We start from the raw sequence: 20,240 nt of genomic DNA on the forward strand, positions 1-20,240 counted from the left end.
TTTTTTTTCAGGACCTGTGTCCTGACATGCCCAGCAGCAAGCGACCGGAGGCTGCTGTTTTACTGGAGTTCTACTTCAGTATACTGAGGAAATCCATCACCATAGGTTGAGCTATTATTATGGCTAATCAACACATTTCACAGCTAGCAGCACCGGCTACCATGTTAGCTGGTAAGCAATTATATCTAGAGTAGCTTTTTAGAGTAGTAGGGATGAGGACATGAAAATTGATCATATGGCCCCTCTGCATTGCCCCCCTCACCTTCTCATACTCATCCTCAGTGGGGTTGTACTTCCTCAACCACTCAGCCAGGGGCTTGTCCTTAAACGACCCCGTGACCCCGTACTCCACCTGGATCTTGCGCAGGGTCTCAGAGGCTGGCACCAGCTCCACCATGCCTGCAGGGGGCGACACAGAGGCCACACATTGCCACCTGGTCTGTGACGTATCCACTGATGCCTACTACTGAACACATTGAGCCAGTGCTGACCTATGAATCCTGAACACTGCCTCACACAGAGACCTGATGCAAGCTGCACCTGGCTCAGGTGCTCAGCACAAGCGCTACCTGAACAGAACAGGTGAGTGAAGGGCCTACCTTTGTCCTTGCCCGTGGAGATGCACCTGAAGTTGACGATGCGCAGGTCCAGGCCCTCCTGCAGCCAGACCCGGTCCATGATCCGGACCATCTGCACAGCCAGCATGTCCTGCCTCAGGTCCTCGCCTACCTGTCAATCACACCCCAGACACGCCCACTCATTTATAAACTCCACCCATGTGCCCTTCAAAACAAATCGGCATTGGTGGAGATATACAAATAATGGTGATGAAATATAAATGATGGAAAAGGATCTCATGCAGGGCTGAACTATGAGGGTGAATTTCACATGGAAAACTAAGGTGTAATTGTGTATCACAGCCACCAGAGGGAGCGTGTAGGACAATGAAAAAGTTTCTGCTCTGAACACGAGATTACTCTGCTCATAAAAAAATCAAGCAGATTGATGGAAACTTAAATGGGATATAAAAAGGTTGACGAGGAGCCCAGATTTAATAAAACATGTTTATTTTTGCAAAAGATAAATTTCTAACTAATGGTTTTATTTATACATTATTTCTAGTCCAACCTCATTTTTCATAAATTTATTTGGGTTCTGTATTTTCATTTTTCAATGCAGATGTAAAACGTTTCTCTTGTGAATGTAATGTGCTAGTTTGTGATGCTTTAGCGTTATGTGTAGTGGACTGTAGATTTCAGTAGTGCAGGACTGCAGGATGCCCATGGGCATTAACCTTAAACATGACGTTGACCTCTTCCCCAAGGGGGTCAGCGTTGACCATGGCGATCTTCAGCGGGACGGCGTTGGAGCTGAAGAAGGAGCAGGCCTACGATCGCAAACCCAAAAAATGAGCTCAACACCAGGGTCACTCTCACAAACGTTCAGACCCCCAAAAAAGAGCCCAACGAGAGTCACTCTTACAAACATTCAGACTCAGATAAAGAGCCCAATGAGAGTCACTCTTACAAACATTCAGACTCAGATAAAGAGCCCAATGAGAGTCACTCTTACAAACGTTCAGACTCAGATAAACAGCCCAATGAGAGTCACTCTTACAAACATTCAGACTCAGATAAAGAGCCCAATGAGAGTCACTCTTACAAACATTCAGACTCAGATAAAGAGCCCAATGAGAGTCACTCTTACAAACATTCAGACTCAGATAAAGAGCGCAGCTCAAGAGTCTCTCTCGTTTACAGACAGGTAGGGCCTCCCTGCCCTGCAGGTAAGACCTGCATTTCCAGCGGCTCCCTGGCTCACCTTGACGTTGAGGTCCCGGACCACCAGCCCAGGGCTGAGAGGGAGGCCACAGGAGTGCTTCTGGAAGAAAGACTGAACACCCCCCAAGCCCTCCTGCAGCACAGCCTGAGAGAGGGGGAAGACACAGGTAAACCTGAGCACTGAGATTCAACAACTCACACATACCTGAGCGTCATCCACACACTAATAAGCAGTGTCACAACTGATAATCGGGGTCATTACATAAATATAACATTAAGCTCTATAGTAGGTACAGGATTTAAGGGTGTAGTCTTAAATATAGCATAGGTAGGGGTGTTCAACCACAAAATAAATACTCAGCTCAGGGTTTGTACAGATGTGTGTGGTGCACAGGTAAATGTTTACAGGTGAGTGTTCAGTTCCCCTCACTTGTCAATCACTTGTCTCTCACCTGTCACTCATCTATCCTTCACCTGTCCCTCACCAGTCCCTCACCTGTCACACACCTCTCTATCACCTGTTGCTCACCTGTCACTCACCTATTTATCAAATGTCACTCACCTGTCCCTCACCTGTCTATCACCAGTCCCTCACCTGTCCCTCACCAGTCACTCACCTGTCTATCACCAGTCCCTCACCAGTCTCTCACCTGTCACTCACCAGTCTCTCACCTGTCCATCATCAGTCTATCACCTGTCACTCACCTGTCTCGTGGAGCTGCCGGCCTGTCGCACTTTGTCAGCCAACGCCCCCAGCAGCTGCACCAGCCGCGTCTGCTTATCGAGCTCCGCCCTCAGCCCCGCCCCACACAGGCACAGCAACGCCCCCAGCACGCTCTCATAGCGGGGGCCATAGCACGGGTCCTGCATGGCGTCCCGGAGCAGCCTGGGGGGGGCAGGGGGGGGGCAGGGTTAGCAACAAAAGCACCTCTGTTCCCAAGGGCTGGTACACCTTCAGCGTGGACCACATGACATACATAAGCTACACCACCAGGCCAAACTCTGATAGAAGGCTCGTTCAGCAAACACACGTTCTGATAACTACGGCTGGGCTGCACAGACTAATTTGTACAGGATAACATTCATTTACAGCATTTATAGCACACGCTCTTATCCAGAGGGACTTAGGCACAGATAGCACTAGCACAGGTTACATTGTTTTAACATGCACTCCGTTTTAACATTTATATAACATTTATGCAGTTCAGTACTTTGCTCAAGGGTACCTTACATTAACGTTACATTTATTTAGCAGACGCTTTTATCCAAAGCGACGTACGATAAGTGCATACCGTACAATAGCAGAAACTGGGCTGGGAAACAAACCCACGTCCACGACCTCAGAGCCACGTTCCCTAAACGTGCTACACTGCCACCCCGATGCTAGTGCTAACGTGCTAATGCTATGCTAATGCAGCGCGCATCTGTTAGCGTTGTTGTGGACTTCTACTCGTCGCGTTTCAGAAAAGCGTACCCTTTTCTTAATTTCGTTTCAGCTGTTTGTTAGTTAGAGAACATAGTTGTGTGTTAGTTAGTGAACATAGTTGCGTGTAGTCACTTGGCTAACGTGCTAACGTGCTGTTGAGTTGGTATTGGGAGACTCACCAGTAAAGGGAATGCGCTACGTTGATGTTCCCTCGCGCTCGTGACAGCAGGAACATCACTAAGGCATTCTTCAGGTGGCACTCAAACTTCAGTGCCTGCGGGAAAAAAAAAAAGATTTACCCCCCCAGGTATCAGAGGAACACCTGTTCTGCTGCAGGTACAGGTGGACAGCAGACCACAGCAGGCATGGTAAGAGACACACTACTCTGCACACTGTGCTTGGCAGACACTGCATTATATTTTACACATTAAATTATAACTGGTGTAGAAAAGTCGAAGCAGCGAGCCTCACTGTGTCATTTGCAGCAGTCTGGAAAAGGAACACTGGATACAGTGCAGTACAGACTGACCCCCTGCAGGTCCATAACGCAGTGCAGACTGATACACTGCAGAACTCTAACCTAGTGCATTGTAATGCAGACTGACCCCCTGCAGGACTGTAACACAGTGCAGTGCAGACTGACACACTGCAGAACTCTAATGCAGTGTAATGCAGACTGACCCCCTGCAGGACTGTAACACAGTGCAGTGCAGACTGACCCCCTGCAGGACTCTAACGCAGTGCAGACTGACACACTGCAGAACTCTAACGCAGTGCAGACTGACGCACTGCAGACTTAAGCGTGTAAGCAGACTGACCTGCAGGAGTAAACAGTGCAGCAGACTGACCCTGCGGACTAACCATGGATCCCTGCAGAACTTAGTGATGTAATGCAGACTGACCCTGCAGGACTGTAACACAGTGCAGGCAGACTGACCCTGCAGGACTCTAATGCAGTGTAATGCAGACTGACCCCCTGCAGAACTCTAACACAGTGCAGTACGATGGCAGTGTAGTTTACCTGCACCAGCTGAGGCAGGTAGTCCGTCAGTTCGTCGTCACTGCAGCCCTGGATCCAGCCCACAGCCACGCCCCTCACCTGCGAGTCTGCAAACCTGCGGGAGACGGACAGCTCAGGTGACTAGACTCCGCCCCCCCCCCCCCGTGCATCAGGGCGTCGGCCTGTATCCGAACCCTGCACACCTCACACACACTGCATGCTGGGCCCCTGTACTACCTACATGTGTTATGCTGTGATAAAGCATTTAAACATTTTGTGGGACTAATGTGGTATTTTTGTGCTATTTCAACTAAAACTATTACTATTATTGCTATGATTACCTCTACCACAACGAAAAACTACTGCTATTATTGCTATGGTTACCTCTACCACCACAAGCAATCCTATTACACAACTGAAGCTGAATAAGGTGTATATTGAGCTGTTTCCCATAGGCTGCGCTGTTCATGTGTCTGAAGCTTTAACGCACTTGGATTCGAGCAGCTCCAGGGCGGACACGGGCAAGAGGGCGGGCCAGTGGTGGAGGAGGGCGCGGATCTCCGCCATGCTGCCCCAGTCCCAGCTGGGGGCGCTAGCGAGGACCTTTGGCAGGCTGCGCACGTAGGCCCGACAGTGCAGCCGCTTGTCCCACAGGAGCAGCCGGTCGGCTCGGGTCAGCCTGGGGAAAAGCATGCTGGGTAATGTAGTGCAGACAGGCCACAGAAAAACCACTTCCTCCCTGTGGTCCGTAATACAGACACGGAAACTCCATAAAATAAAGACCGGTAAAATATAATCTAAATATGTGCATGTGGAGGAAACAGCCTCCTTGACTGGTGTGTTAAGGCTGCAAACAGACCCCTAACCCTGGGAGAGAAGGACAGCAATACAACCATAACAGACCTCTCAGTCATGCTGAAATGAAAGCATCCACTTAATGCATAAGCATGATCATAATAACATCCCTGTTAGTCACACTGGACTAAAAGCATCCACTTAATGAATGATCATAAATGTAATACCTGCCCTGTCAGTCACACTGGACTAAAAGCATCCACTTAATGAATGATCATAAATGTAAAAGCTCTGCTCTGAAGAGACAGGCTTCAGGCTTCTCACAGGCCAAGGACCGCTGCTGGAGTTTGTCTCCTGCTGTGGAATTCCTATAGGAACTGGCGCCAAGCGTCTGTGAGCGGTAAACTTCAAACTTCAAAACTTTAAATCTGTTCCATCTCCCTCACGCTTATCACTACTCTGGAACCTCCCAGATTTCAATTTCAGAATGAATTTGGGGCGATTAGGGTTGCTACTGGTGAACTGTAACAGGGGTGTTGCACGGTGTGATATTCATTTATTTATTTTTTTTTTGGGGGGGGCGTACCCAAGTGTGGAGGCCTTGTTGCACAGTTTCTCCAGACGTTTCTCCAGGTCGGGTTCGAGGGGCTCCAGGGCCTGGGGGTCAGGTAAGCTGGCGGGCTGGGGGCCCACATACAGGATGTTCACCGCCGAACTCGGGAAATCCACCTGCGAGGGGGCGGGGCGGGCGGGGGGGGTCATTTTATCTCCCCTCAAAGGGGGGGATTCTCAGCTCATATGGCAACCTGAAGAAATGAGGATGGCTTTCTGGCCCTGTCCTCTGCATCAGGGGTATTCATTCTGGCCCTCGGGCAGTTGCAGGGTATCCAGGTTTTCACTGCTAATCAGCACTCAACTGATCAACTGAAGTTGTTTATTTTACAGTTAAGTCAGTTCACCTTTCATTTGGCCACAACGGGTTGCTCATTTTAAAGTGAAAATCAAAACTAGCCACACTGTGGCCACATAAGACTGCTTTCTACCTTAATGTGGCAAATCTTCATACTCACTTCTGCTCCTGGTTACACTTTTCTACAAGGTCTAGCTTAGCTACATACAAAGACGGAGGTCTATGTGCTTAACCTTCACACTTTGTCCATATCTCTCAATTTGGCACAAAGGGCAGCAAGTTTGCTACTTATTATCAGGGATAAAATATGACTTAGTGGTGACAAAATACACAGTTGCATAAATCATGTGTAAACAGCATGTAGGCTAAGCTCTGTAGAGTGTAAAGAACATATCGACTAAGCTCTGTAGTGTGTAAAGAGCATGTAAGCTAAGCTCTGTAGCGTGTAAAGAGCATGTAAGCTAAGCTCTGTAGCGTGTAAAGAGCATTTAGGCTAAGTTCTGTAGTGTTTAAAGAGCATGTAAGCTAAGCTCTAGTGTGTAAAGAACATGTAAGCTAAGCTCTGTAGCGTGTAAAGAACATGTAAGCTAAGCTCTAGTGTGTAAAGAACATGTAAGCTAAGCTCTAGTGTGTAAAGAACATGTAAGCTAAGCTCTAGTGTGTAAAGAACATGTAAGCTAAGCTCTAGTGTGTAAAGAGCATGTAAACTAAGCTCTGTAGCGTGTAGAGAGCATGTAAGCTAAGCTCTAGTGTGTAAAGAACATGTAGCTAAGCTCTAGTGTGTAAAGAACATGTAAGCTAAGCTCTAGTGTGTAAAGAACATTAGCTAAGTTCTATGTGTAAGAACATCAGGATCCAACCTTTCAAAAAGGATGGTTCTAGCTCTGGGTCGTAGAGACCCCGTAAGCCCAGGTGTATTAGGGAAAGGAAGAGCATTAAGGCTAGTCAGCTGGGAACATGCGGATCCAGACCTGAATGCGAACACCTAGGTAACAGCTACCCAGGCCCTGACAGAACCAAACCAGACACTGACCCAGCAGAACCCTGAAACGAAACACACAATAAGAACAGTGACCCAGAACCCTGAACAGAACCCCAAAACAGAACAGTGACCCAGAACCCTGAACAGAACCCCAAAACAGAACAGTGACCCAGAACCCTGAACAGAACCCAGAAAAAGAATAGTGACCCAGAACCCTCTACAGAACCCAGAAAAAGAACAGTGACCCAGAACCCTCTACAGAACCCTAGAAAAGAACAGTGACCCAGAACCCTGAACAGAACCCCAAAACAGAACAGTGACCCAGAACCCCATACAGACCCCAAAACAGAACACTGACCCAGAACCCCATACAGACCCCAAAACAGAACACTGACCCAGAACCCCATACAGACCCCAAAACAGAACAGAACACTGACCCAAGAACACTCTACAGAACCCCAAAACAGAACCCCAAAACACTCTACAGAACCCTGACAAAGAACAGTAACCCAGAACCCTCTACAGAACCCTGAAACAGAACCCTGTTGGCACACCCCCTGAAGTTTGAACGTAGCTCAGCTCTAAAAGCATGCGTACCCTCGGAAGTCGAAGAGGGGCGTGGCCACCCTTCCCAGGAGCTCCGGCGGTTTGCGCTGCTTGCTGGGGTCGGGCGAGCCGCCGGCGTTCTGGTTCAGGACCCCGTACAGCGACAGGCTCAGAACGGCCTCCAGCGGCAGGAGGGCCACCGCCACCGGGAACTGGATCCTGCAGGCACAGACACGGGCCAATGAGGAGGCACAGCGTGAATCTCTGAGCGAATCGCTGCTGTTACTCTGTGAACCACGTGACACGGGACAGGAAGAGACCCATCTCCAGATGATCCACACCAGGCCTGGGTCAAATACGTATTTTCTTTGGATTCAAATACTTTTCTATGCTTTACTGATCTTGTCTGGTGTATTAGAACCAATGAAATACTCTCAAAAAGTGCAAACCCCGCCTTCTGGTCATATTGGCAGGCTCAATTACACCAGGCAAGATCAGTAGAGCACAGAAAAGTATTTGAATCCGAAACAAATGCGTATTTGACCCAGGTCTGATCCACACACGCGCAAACGGTCTGATTATGAAAGTAAAAGACGCACAGCTCATCCCACTTGACGTGGTAGAAGAAGCTCTTGTACGCCCCCACTTTCTTGGACTGGATCGGTTTGAACAGGTTCCTTCCGTTGTGCGTGAGGGCACACATCAGGTAGTACTTCTCATAGCTGAAACAGACACAAAACAACACAAAGTTGCTTTTTATCTTCAATATTTATACATGTTTAAATATTTACACAGTAGCTGCAAGGAGAAATGTAGAGTTATATATCTTGCTTCTGTTATAAATGAAGAGGAGGATAACCATGTGATGGAGAGCAGAGAGAGAGAGAGATGGTAAATTCATCCATGCCAACTTTTTTAAATTTCTTTTACTGTTTCGCTTTGTGTCTTACAACTGCCATTGTCTGTCTGACCATTTTGACACAGTGCCCATTCCACACTGAACTCACATTTATATGGTGTGTCAGGCTGCTCTGAACGATTAAAAACTGCTAATACTTTTAAATAAACGAAATAAAGAAATAAAGGCAAACGGACAGAGAGAATGTTATTACTGTTATTATTATCCTTATTAATAATGCTGCAAATGTGGTTTACATGTTTCTGCGTATTGTTTGTGTTGCTTTGGCAATATGACTACAGTGGTCCTGCCAATAAAGCAAACTGAAATTGAAAGGCAGAGAGAGAAAAAGGGAGAGTGAGAGAGATGATGAAAGTGAGCGAGAGAGAGAGAAAGGGAGAGAGAGACAGAGAGAGTAAGTGAGAGAGGGGGAGTGAGAGATTGAGAGAGAAAGGGAGAGAGAGAGAGACAGAGAGAGTAAGTGAGAGAGAGACAGAGAGAGTGAGAGAGGGGGAGTGAGAGATTGAGAGAGCGTGAGAGAGAGTGAGAAAGGGAGAGAGAGAGAGAGAGAGAGAGAGAGAGCAGAGGGTGTGATGTCATCGCTGGTGGGGCATGAGGAATCCGCCCACGGGAGACCTCAGATCCCCGGGATGGACGGAGGGCTCATGTGGGGTCGCTTAGCTATAAAGCTTCCAGGCGCGCATCAGGCACATGAGAGGTTAGCGCACGGGGGGGGGGGGGGGGGGGGGGGGGGGCGACCCCGTTACCGCCCACTTCTGGAAACCCCCCACTAACGGGTCACGGGGGAACTCTCCGTCACACGTTTAAAAATAGCATCGCTGGCGCCCGCCAGGCTGTGGTTGAATAAGACGCTTTTGTGCGGATTTTAAAACCAGGGCCCGGTCCGGGATCAGCGGGTCCGGTTCGGGATCAGCGGGTCCGGTTCGGGATCAGTGGGGCCCGGATCCGGGAGGCAGGTCCCCGTCCGGGCAGCTGGCAGGGGGACGTGGCAGCGCGGATCTGCGTTGTGCGCTTGCTTCCCAAAATGGAAGACAGGCGGTGCCACGATAGACCCCCCCCCCCCACCCCCCCAGCGCCCTGCTTGTTCCTCTGACCCCGCCCCAAATGCAGACCCCTCCCAACATTCCTAACATATTCCGGCCCGGAACGCTGACCGATAAACCGGCAGAAGAAGGAAAGAAGGACGGACGGACGGACAGACAGACAGAGAGCGCGTCTCCACTGCGGGTTTAGCAGCAGGACAGCCAGTCAGTGAGGCTCCAAACCTTCAGCTTACAAATCACACATCACTCGGAGTAATGCTCTCCGATATTACCAAGAGAAAAAAAAAACAGCTCTTAATGTTTAGGGCACCCTTTACAGCACAGGGTGAAACAACATTAACATCTGCTTTGTAAAGTTGACGCGGCGAATTGAAAACATTAGCAGTTAACCCGCACGCTGTAAAACAATGCTGTTTGATTTAAAGAGCGCCACGCATTTAATCAGTTACTGCTGAGCGGGATGACTTCAGCTGGCGGGAGCCGCGGGGAGGGGCAGAGGCGCCGTTTCGCTGCGGTAATCTCGCCCGGGACGTGGCCGCCGATCGATATTTGGGCAGCGCCCCGGCGTCCCGTCAGCACACAAACACTCGATTAGCTCATCGGTTACACGCCGCCGCGCCGCAACGGACGCAGAGCAAGTCAGCCAATAAAAACGAAAAAAAAAAACGAATAAATTAAAATAAAATCTCACAGTCCCTCAAAATCTCTTCTGTAAATCGAATGCGCTTCTGCTGCTTGCCAACGGTGCCCAGCTGTCACATCACAGGCATTTAGCAGACGCTCTTATCCAGAGCCACTTTCACAACTTTTACACAGCATTTACACTGCATCATTTATACAGCTGGGTATATACAGACGCAATGCAGGTTAAGTACCCTGCTCAAGGGTACAACGACAGTGTCCTACCCAGGAATCGAACCTGTGACCTTTATGTTATAAGACCAGCTTCTGACCCACTACACCCACCGCAGCTGTGGTCCTGGAGAGCCACAGGGCCCACAGCCTCAAACTCCACAGCCAATTCGTACCCAAGAAAGCAGGTGAGGTGTGATAACTGCGTAGCCAGCTGCTTTAACCAGCCAATTAAGAGCTGAATGAGAACAGAAACCAGCGGCCCTGCAGCTCTCCAGGACCAGGGTTCCTGCTGAGCCCCATGCCCTGTGGCAGTATGTGCGGCGTCCAGCAGGGGGCGCTGTACCTGCTGACCCAGGCATTTGTGATGCCGTGCACAGCGAACAGCGTGAACTGCAGGTGCTCCGTGGTGCCCGAGGCCTCCCTGCTGGCGCCGCCCTCGCCTGGCTCCCGCTCGGCATGCTGGGTAGTGACGGGGCAGAAGGTGCGCAGGAAGAGCTTCACCAGCTGGTACAGTGCGGAGGTGAGCTCAGCCAGCGCGTCCTCCACAGGGCTGGGGTTACCTGGGGTCATTCACACATCATATACATCCCATTAATTACATCACATTGCATTCAGCAAATCATATACATCCCATTCACATCACATACACATCACATCCTATACATCCCATTCACATCACATTATATACATCACATCCTATACATCCCATTCACATCACATCACGTACATCACATTAGTTATATCACATCCCATTCACTTCACATCATATACATCACATTACTTACATCACATCATACACATCCCATCACATTATTTACATCACACCACATTCATCGCATTATTATCAGATCCTAAGCAGACACCGTTATCCACAATTGCCCAAATTGAATTGAACTGAATTACTGAGTTGAATTAAACAGTGTCTTTAATTTCTTGCACATAAAACAGGAATAATCAACACTCATCAAAAGTGAGTTTCATCACATTTTCAAAAGACACGTCCATTGGAGTGTTTTGGCTTTTGGCTGTAGCTTGCAATGCTAAGAACACAGAGCTGATTATCTGGTGAGCCAAAAAAAAAAAATCTTTGCCTTAAGAAACTTCTGTCAAAAGGAAACCTTGTGATGACTCCCTCCCTCAAAGCACTGCAACGTAAAACATTTTTCAGAATAAAAGCGCGAGTGCTTACCATTTGTTGAAGCACCGGAAGATTGTGAGGAAACCTGAGAGAGAGAGAGAGGAAAGCTCCCTGTCATTAGCATGTATAATAAAAGAGTTCTCACTGATCCTCAGGATTACCCACCCCCCCTCTCCCCGGCCAAGCTAGCTTTGTCACTCAGATCACAGACTTGTGCTCTCTTCTTGATTGTTACTTTGGCTAAGACAGACTGGATACTGAATTGGAGGGCGTGTCATTGTGTACAAACGGAAGCCACGGATGATGGATCCACTGCCCTGTGTGTGATTATTACTTGAGTGAAATGTGCCTGAAGTACTGCCTGAAACTCAAGGACAGGACCTGTGTGGCTGTACAGGTAAGCCAGGTAAACCAGGTAAGCCCTGCGCAGACTCACCTGCGGGGGCGTGGCAGTACAGGTAAGCTCTGCTCAGACTCACCTGTGGGGGCGTGGCTGTACAGGTAAGCCCTGCTCAGACTCACCTGCGGGGGCGTGGCTGTACAGGTAAGGTCTGCTCAGACTCACCTGGGGGCGTGGCTGTACAGGTAAGCTCTGCTCAGACTCACCTGTGGGGGCGTGGCTGTACAGGTAAGCTCTGCTCAGACTCACCTGTGGGGGCGTGGCTGTACAGGTAAGCCCTGCTCAGACTCACCTGCGGGGGCGTGGCTGTACAGGTAAGCCCTGCTCAGACTCACCTGTGGGGGCGTGGCTGTACAGGTAAGCCCTGCTCAGACTCACCTGCGGGGGCGTGGCTGTACAGGTAAGCCCTGCTCAGACTCACCTGTGGGGGCGTGGCTGTACAGGTAAGCCCTGCTCAGACTCACCTGCGGGGGCGTGGCTGTACAGGTAAGCCCTGCTCAGACTCACCTGTGGGGGGCTGCGGTACCCGCCGACCTGCGGCGGCTGTCGGACCTCTCTCACCGACCTGGGGTGATGGCGGGCGTCTCCACCTCGTCCAGCAGGCTGCACAGGCTCTTCGCGGCGTGGATCACGCGATCCACCGTGCGATACTGCGTGTCCTGCAGGGGGCGCTCACCGTCACTCACCCACGACCCACACATCAGCACTTTCATTACTGAGGCAATGCTTAGGAGGTTTCAGGGGCAGAAAAGTTATTAAATATACTGAACTGCATTTCTGTTACCATATAAAACACAGGTGTATTAAATTTGATTTCTGAGGGATCATTACTCTTAATGTCCATTTAAAAGCAGGGAAGTAGAATTCCTCCATCTCATCACGACAGATCTACTGACGGCAAGCATTTGCCTACTTTAGAGCTCTTCAAAATGTGAAACAGATTTGGGTTTTGGCCTGGGTAGGGCTGGATGATTTTTACGGCAAAATATGTCAAAGCACTTGTGAGAAAGAGCCACTGGGTCAAGCTGCAAATTAATTCCTGAATGATTCTTTCATTTCATTTAAACCATACAGCCTATTGGGAAGGCTTTCAATCTGAAGATTACCAAAACAGATCGTATAAAAGCGATCATATAAAAAACTGTCAGGCCACAAAACATGTAGATTTTGTTGGTTAGGGTGGTTCTGGAAAATTAGAACAAGTAATTTTATCCTCCTGTTGTCCACAATCCAAATGACAAATATCAGGATTTGCTTGGATGAAAAACCCAAGTTTTTTGGCCCATGAGACGGTCTACAGTCCGTTTTGCTCGGTCACCATGGAAACCACCCCGTGCTGTAAAAACCCACCTCGTTCTGCAGGCAGGCGTTGACCTGCTTGTGGTAGCCCTCCAACAGGCTGACCAGGCCCTGCCTGCGAAACACAGCACAGAAACAGGAACAGGAAGTCAGACCCCTGAATCCCCCTGCAGTCCGAGAACACTGCACCTGTGCTGTGACTGACCGGGCGGGGACCCTACCTGGTCACGGTCTCTTTGAAAGGCCTCTCCACCTGGTCCAGGTGCTTCTCCAGGTCGATAGGGGAGGAGTCATCCTCAGCCTACGTGAGGGTATGAAAAAAAAGACGGAACACCTCAAACACTAGTGGTTACAGGGAGCATGCTCAGTGGAGGATGGGGAAGGAGGATAAGGAGGAGGAGGACGGAGATGAGGAAGGATGATGAGAAAGGAGAATGAGGAGAATGAGGAAGGAGGATGAGGCAAGAGAAGGAAAGAGGATGAGGAAGGAGGAGGATGAGGAAGGAGGAGTAGGAGGAGGAGCAGGAGGAACTGACCGTGCGTGCCAGGTCCTTGCGGATCGCGCTCCTGCTCAGTAGCTGCAGCTTGATCTCAGTCTCCCACTTCCTGCAGTTCTGCACGTGCTCATGACAGCCCAGGCTGTGCTGACTGAGAGGAGAACCACACTCATGAAAACACCCTGATCCATACAGGTACACAGAGTCATACAGGCACATACCCCACACCCCAGTCATACAGGCACATACCCCACACCCCAGACATACAGTCACACCCCCACCCTAGTCATACAGGTAAACCTGACCCCAGTCATACAGGTATACCCCACCCCAGTCAAACAGGTACACCACACACCCCAGTCATACAGGTACACCTGACCCCCAGTCATACAGGCACATACCCCACACCCCAGTCATACAGGTACACCCCAGCCCAGTCATACAGGTATACCCCACACCCCAGTCATACAGGCACACCCCACACCCCAGTCATACAGGTAAACCCCCACCCTAGTCATACAGGTACACCTGACCCCAGTCATACAGGTACACCCCAGCCCAGTCATACAGGTACACCCCACACCCCAGACATACAGGTACACCCCACACCCCAGACATACAGGTACACCCCACACCCCAGTCATACAGGTACACCCCACACCCCAGTCATACAGGTACACCCCACACCCCAGTCATACAGGTACACCCCACACCCCAGACATACAGGTACACTTGACCCCAGTCATACAGGTACACCCCCACCCTAGTCATACAGGTACACCTGACCCCAGTCATACAGGCACACCCCCACCCTAGTCATACAGGTAAACCTGACCCCAGTCATACAGGTACACCTGACCCCAGTCATACAGGTACACCCCACCCCAGTCATACAGGTATACCCCACCCCAGTCATACAGGTACACCTGACCCCAGTCATACAGGTGCACCCCATTCCAGTCATACAGGTAAACCTGACCCCAGTCATACAGGTACACCCCACACCCCCGTCATACAGGTACACCTGACCCCAGTCATACAGGTACACCCCACACCCCAGTCATACAGGTACACCTGACCCCAGTCATACAGGTACTGTTTCACAGGCTACATGTCCAGTGTGCAGTATGACTGAGCCAACAGGCCTGAGGAGCAGCCTGAGAAAGGCTACAGTGCGAGCGGGGCCCATGTAAAGGGCTGTAGAGCATCCAGCGAGAGATGAAATAAGGTCTATGAGTGAAGGCAGACAGGCTCAGTGCTGTGAGCTGAAATCGTTCTGTGTGCCTCCCTGTATATTTGTTTTCTAAAACAAAAAAATGGGAAACTATGTACTGGGTGGAGGGGTGAGGGTGTCAGTTTCCAGAAATTCCCAGAACTCCTTGCAAAGCGAGGTTGAATACACGCGCACACACACACACCCACACACACACTCACACACTCACACAGAACTGTATTACAGCAGGACAGAAGCATCCACACAAAGCAGGACAGCTCAGCAAGGAAGGAGAGGAGTCACAGAAGAGCTGGTTCACTGTTCATATCGTCTTTCCAAACACTCATTGGTTTGGCTAATATAACTGCTGAAAGACAAAAGGAAACTTTCTCCCAACACGTCCCTCCACATCCCTCCTTCTGCCTTGCCCAGGTCTCCGGAATGTGTCTGTAGATGCAGTGCATTGTGGGCAGTGTGAAGTTTTTCCATGTATGGTATGCTGTTCCGTTACATTATCATGAGAGAACTGAAGATGTACTTCCAGTAACAAAGTCAATCCTATTGTTCTATCACTCCAGAGGTCATGGGAGGGTATGTCTGTGATAGGTTTGTCAGGGTTTGGGGGGGCGGGGCATGGGCTGCGCCGGGGAGGAGCATCAACTCTGGTTCGCCCGCAGCCTTGAGGAGAGCGATGCCACCTGCTGATCATGACCCACACAAGGCTCATGAAAGTCCTGGGTACGTGAGGGGGGGGGGGGAGAGGGGGAAGCAGATTGGGGGAGAAGGAGAGATTACATTCTTTCCTGCTTTCCTTTTCGTGTAGGAATGTCCTTTTTTTCTGACACAAAAGCAAACAACTTGAAAGCGGTCTGTTTCGTCCACCAGTGCCAGTGCGGGGTCTGCCCCTCCAGTCCGTATTGAATACCGACACACAACGCAGACCAGCCTTCAAAACAGCAGATGTTACCCCACCCAGTCCTGGAATGGGCCTCGTGCCTGGGGCTGGGGGGCCAGGATGTACAGTTTTTGGGCTGTTCCATTCAGTGTGATTAAACATACCTCATGCACGCCCCTCCCCCCCCCCCCTTGGTGAGATAATGAAGAAACAGGTTTTCCTCTGTAGGATGCTGAAGTAGAGGTGTTTGCGAAGCTGCAGCAAAGGTCTGTTAGCATCAGAGAGGCTTTTTTTCCATGTATATTAATGTTTTTTCCCCCCCACTGCCATGACCCAAAGCACACACGCACTGCTTGGCAGCCAGCAGGAGCCTGAACCTGGGGGTTTACAGTTCAGTACGAAGAATGAAGAAACATAGGCAATTTTCCAAGGTGGGGTACGTTACCGTGGAAACAACACCGTGCCTAAACTAGCCCCAGAGTGACATGCCGGAGGCTCGACGCCCAATCAGCCATCAGATAAGGTTGGAGCACACCACCAACCCCCCCCCCGACCCCCCCCCCCCCTCACCCCCCGGGACAGTGCGGTTTAGGACGCTCTGGAAGGACGGAAAACTCCGGAAACAAAGAGGAGCTTTATCCAGCCTCTACTGGTGGACAGGAGAGAGAGAGATGGAAAGAGAGAGAGAGAGAGAAAACAGAGAGAACAGATAGAACAGAGAGAAAGAGGTCGCCAGCGATCTGAAGGAGGGAGTCACCCTCTGACCAAACACGAACCCCCGCCCACCCCTCCCATCATAAACTCAGGCCAGCTGTCAAAATCCCATTCTATGCATTTTTCAAGTGAGGGCATTTCAAGATTTAATACCTCAACGTATGCGGTTAAGCCTTTGGCTGGGCTTAAACAAACGAACAGTAAATCTTTTCCCAAATCTGAAGCCAACTCTGAGCAGCAGACTAATTTCTTAAAGAAAACGGAATCATCTACGATGAGGACGAACGACGTAACTGCGAAGGGCAGCTCGCCTCCAGTCAAACTCCCAGAAGGACCCCCCTGTTCCTTAGATTAAAGCTGATGATGTAAGCAGGGGTAGAAGCCCCCTCCCCCATCACTCTGGGGGGTGTTGGGGGGGGGGGGGGGGTAGAACACGGCATCACAGCAGAATACAATGGGGGGGGGTTCAGATAGATGTACACCCTTTGGATTCCTCCCTGTCAAATCTCCCAATCTAAGCATGACAAACTGGGTCACTGCACAAGAGCGATGCGGGGGAGGGGGGGCAGGAGGGAGGGGGTAAATCCTGTGTTCTTTAAGGTCTGCAGGCCTGGTTTTGAAAGGCCAGGGGAGACGCACATACCAGCGTAATCAGGCTGGAGGCAGCGGGGGCCGGCCCCACTTCCTGCCAGGGGAACAGGAAGCAGCGCGCTTACGTCCCAGCCTGGCCACGGCCCAAACCTGGCCACGGCCCAAAATCCGCTCCTTCTGAGGGGAGCGCGGAGTGGGCCCATGGGGTCCCGGACACGCGAGTGAGGGGCCCCCCCTCAGCCTGAAACCTGCGCGAGGGGGGGGGTTGGGGGGATGGGGGTGGCCTGCGTCCACGTGCCGGGCGTGCGGGACACAGCGTGTTTCCCAAAAATGTGCAAACCCTTCCAGAAGCTCCTGACCCACGCTCACATCTGCCTTGTGGCCGGCCTGCTGTGCTGCTCTGCAATGCCTTCTACAGACCCTCAGGCCCGACGCACCAGCCAGGCCTCTCCACTCTGCAGCCTCGGGCACCTGGCTCCTCCCTCCACCTGCCCACAATGCATTCTGCAACCCCCCCCTCACCTACCCACCCACCCAGTGGTGGAATGAGCTTCCAGCTGCAGCTGGAACAGCAGAAGCCCTGCCCACCTTCCGAAACAGACAGAAATCTCACCTCTTCAGACAGACTGTTACGTCCCCAGCCTCTGCTTGCCTGGGTAGTGCAGCTGGAGGCAATACCTAATTGCTTGATTGCCTCCACCTGCCTGTGGCCCAATATAAGCCCTGCAGTATGAGGCTGGGGAGATCATCTTTGGGGTTTCTTTTGTGTGGTTTGTGTTTGGTAGGTTTTTGTGAAGACTCTCCTATTTAGTGAACTTTGTGGGTTTTTGTTTGTTTTAGTTTGTGTTTTAGATTAATAAATGTTTGTGTTTGTAGATCAGTTTCTGTCTGTTTTTGGTGCATTTGGACTTTGTTTGTTGTGGCCCTTCGAGCCGGCCGTAACACAGACCCATGGCTCCTCTGAGCCTCTTTAGCTACCCTCTTTCTCTTTGATTAATAACATCATTGGTGGGGCTGTGGCAAGATGGGTCAGCTGTGCAGGGGTATTTACTTTTGTTTACAATACTAATTGTTGACTAATTGACAAGTGCGCCTGCTGAGTAATTGTAATGTAAATGTAATGTGAGAGGCAGGGTCTTATCGTCACAGGTAAGAGGGGGTCTTGCTGTCACAGGTGAGAGGGGGGGTCTTAATGTCGCAGGTAAGGGGGGGGGGGGGGGTCTTACCGTCGCAGGTGAAAGTGACGGGCTCCTGGGATTCGGAGATCTCGATGGACACCTTCACCCCCCCTGTGCTGTCGCTGTGCGCCCCCCTCTGAGAGAGGACGGGGCTCAGGATGAACCCCGGGTTGGTCGCTGGGTCGTCATGGGGAAACCGAGACCTCAGACTGAAACAGATAAAATCAAACGTTTTTCACCGATAATGACATTTAAAAAAGATTTCTCCCCCTTTTTCCCTAATTTGGAAGGCCCAGTCACATTTATCAGCACCCAAAATGCAGACAGTGTGTGCTCTCCTCCAAAGCATGTGACGTTAGCCGCTGCTTCCTATCCCAGCGCAGTTCACACAGACAGGAGTCAGAGGAAGACCCTTCATGTGCAGCTCAACAGGCCAACCTGCAGGCTCCCAGTCGGCCAGTGACTGGACAGGAGGAGGCGTTTTAAAGACCCTGTGCACGCTGTGCTCTGACCGGATACTGCCCTGTGTTTACACAGCACAGAGAACCTGTGCGCAGCTGTGACCGAAGCACAGTCAAACTGCGCTATGACAACCGGGGTAGGGTCAGAGGTCACAGGGCTGAGCACCAGTCCTTCCCACAGGAAGTGGAAACTGCTATGAGCTATGACATCACTGACCTGGGGGGGTGGGAGAGTGGGCGTGGTTCTGTGTGAACGTACACTGCCACGGGTCTCAACTCACCTTGCGACTTCTTCACAGAAGGCGACGGTCTCCTGGTTTTGAGTGTCCCCACCCTGCACAACGTCCCGCACAGATCCAGCCTGCCCACTTCCCTCGTCACACTGGAGAACAAGGGGGGGGGCAAACACAGGGGTCAGGGGTCAGAGGTCAAACACATATGTATGTGCAGCACGCAGGGACACAATAACACTTCAACAGGAACAGGTCATTCATCCATCTCAGCCATCTACGTCCAAACTGCCTGACACCTGAAAGGTCAATAACACCTGTCTGTCTTTAAAAATGACACAGAGGTGCCACGGGAGGGATGTGCTTCATGGGTGACAGGGGTAGGGACCAGGAACACAGAACACAGAATTCTGGGAATGGTTTTTCACCGGGAGGAAAAGCTACTCCAAAAAAACAGGAAGTGAAAGCAGCTGTGACATTTTCCCCTCAGGACAGAGAGTTCTTAATCCTGCCGCAGAACCTGATGACATCACAGCGATGATTTCCAGTAATACATCTGGGCAGCTCCTAGCAGTGGGGGGGAAGGGGGAGGCAGTGGGGGTGGGGGGGGTGTTAACAGAACACTTGTAACTTCAAAAAGTGTATGTTATAAAGATACAAGATACATTTTGAAGCTGGAATTAACAGGGTAAGTAAATTAAAGAACAATATATTGGTCACACCAAATGTTTGTTACCCAAAAAACAGTTGAAATTCGAATTAAAACCCACGGAATTCCCGAGTGACATCACAGCCACAATCGCGGCAAAAGCTCAGTCTCCCGGCCAAGAACCACCGCTGAATTATGAACAACGGCCTTGTGGGTATTTTTAGACGGGGCTTTGGCTGCTGGACGGCTAATTAATTAAGGACAGCTTTTCCTCCCAGGCTCCATTTCGATACGGGGCCCACCTGACGTGCGCACCGCGGCGGCGCGGCTCGAACGCAGCACAGCCGATAACGCCCCTCAGCGCTGCGTCCCGTAGCAGGAGCGGCGAGCCTCCCATCGCGGGGCCGCTACGAGGCCACCGCGCGTTTACGGAAAACAGAAACGCCGCGCGTGACGTAGACCTGCACGCCGCCCGGGTGTTAAGTGAGTTAAAGCATTTCACACGTCTGCCTGACACAGGGGCTACAGAGGAGAAAAGGATGGGCAACATACGTCATTGTGGCTCAGGAACAGTCCTGCATATAGTATGTTAGCGTTGGAGTAAAGGGACTGTGTGTCCCCCTCTGAGACAGTGTAGTATCATCTGCTAATGTGCTAAATAAATAAATGCAAATGTAACAGGTAAGGAGCTGGTCTTGTAACCTAAAGGTCACAGGTT

General features: G+C 50.7%; 1 protein-coding gene across 1 annotated transcript in view; it reads right to left on the reverse strand.

The window, feature by feature from the left end:
- Positions 1 to 20,240, reverse strand: part of LOC135242644 (phosphatidylinositol 4-phosphate 3-kinase C2 domain-containing subunit alpha-like) — a 40,061-nt gene that overhangs the window by 6,876 nt on the left and 12,945 nt on the right. The window contains exons 4-26 of the mRNA XM_064313798.1: positions 18,925 to 19,025; positions 18,152 to 18,391; positions 17,130 to 17,181; positions 13,631 to 13,873; positions 13,316 to 13,395; positions 13,146 to 13,209; positions 12,361 to 12,454; positions 12,045 to 12,101; positions 11,875 to 11,931; positions 11,447 to 11,539; positions 10,601 to 10,817; positions 8,040 to 8,162; positions 7,488 to 7,659; positions 6,935 to 6,956; positions 5,589 to 5,790; positions 4,698 to 4,886; positions 4,229 to 4,322; positions 3,387 to 3,481; positions 2,487 to 2,667; positions 1,822 to 1,926; positions 1,295 to 1,387; positions 600 to 729; positions 263 to 399 (exon numbers count right to left, since the gene is read on the reverse strand). Of these exons, the coding sequence (XP_064169868.1) occupies positions 263 to 399; positions 600 to 729; positions 1,295 to 1,387; positions 1,822 to 1,926; positions 2,487 to 2,667; positions 3,387 to 3,481; positions 4,229 to 4,322; positions 4,698 to 4,886; positions 5,589 to 5,790; positions 6,935 to 6,956; positions 7,488 to 7,659; positions 8,040 to 8,162; positions 10,601 to 10,817; positions 11,447 to 11,539; positions 11,875 to 11,931; positions 12,045 to 12,101; positions 12,361 to 12,454; positions 13,146 to 13,209; positions 13,316 to 13,395; positions 13,631 to 13,873; positions 17,130 to 17,181; positions 18,152 to 18,391; positions 18,925 to 19,025 (2,841 nt within the window). The remainder of the gene's footprint in view (positions 1 to 262; positions 400 to 599; positions 730 to 1,294; positions 1,388 to 1,821; positions 1,927 to 2,486; positions 2,668 to 3,386; positions 3,482 to 4,228; positions 4,323 to 4,697; positions 4,887 to 5,588; positions 5,791 to 6,934; positions 6,957 to 7,487; positions 7,660 to 8,039; positions 8,163 to 10,600; positions 10,818 to 11,446; positions 11,540 to 11,874; positions 11,932 to 12,044; positions 12,102 to 12,360; positions 12,455 to 13,145; positions 13,210 to 13,315; positions 13,396 to 13,630; positions 13,874 to 17,129; positions 17,182 to 18,151; positions 18,392 to 18,924; positions 19,026 to 20,240) is intronic.

Source organism: Anguilla rostrata, chromosome 16, assembly GCF_018555375.3.
Source record: "Anguilla rostrata isolate EN2019 chromosome 16, ASM1855537v3, whole genome shotgun sequence".
Classification (NCBI taxonomy): domain Eukaryota; kingdom Metazoa; phylum Chordata; class Actinopteri; order Anguilliformes; family Anguillidae; genus Anguilla; species Anguilla rostrata.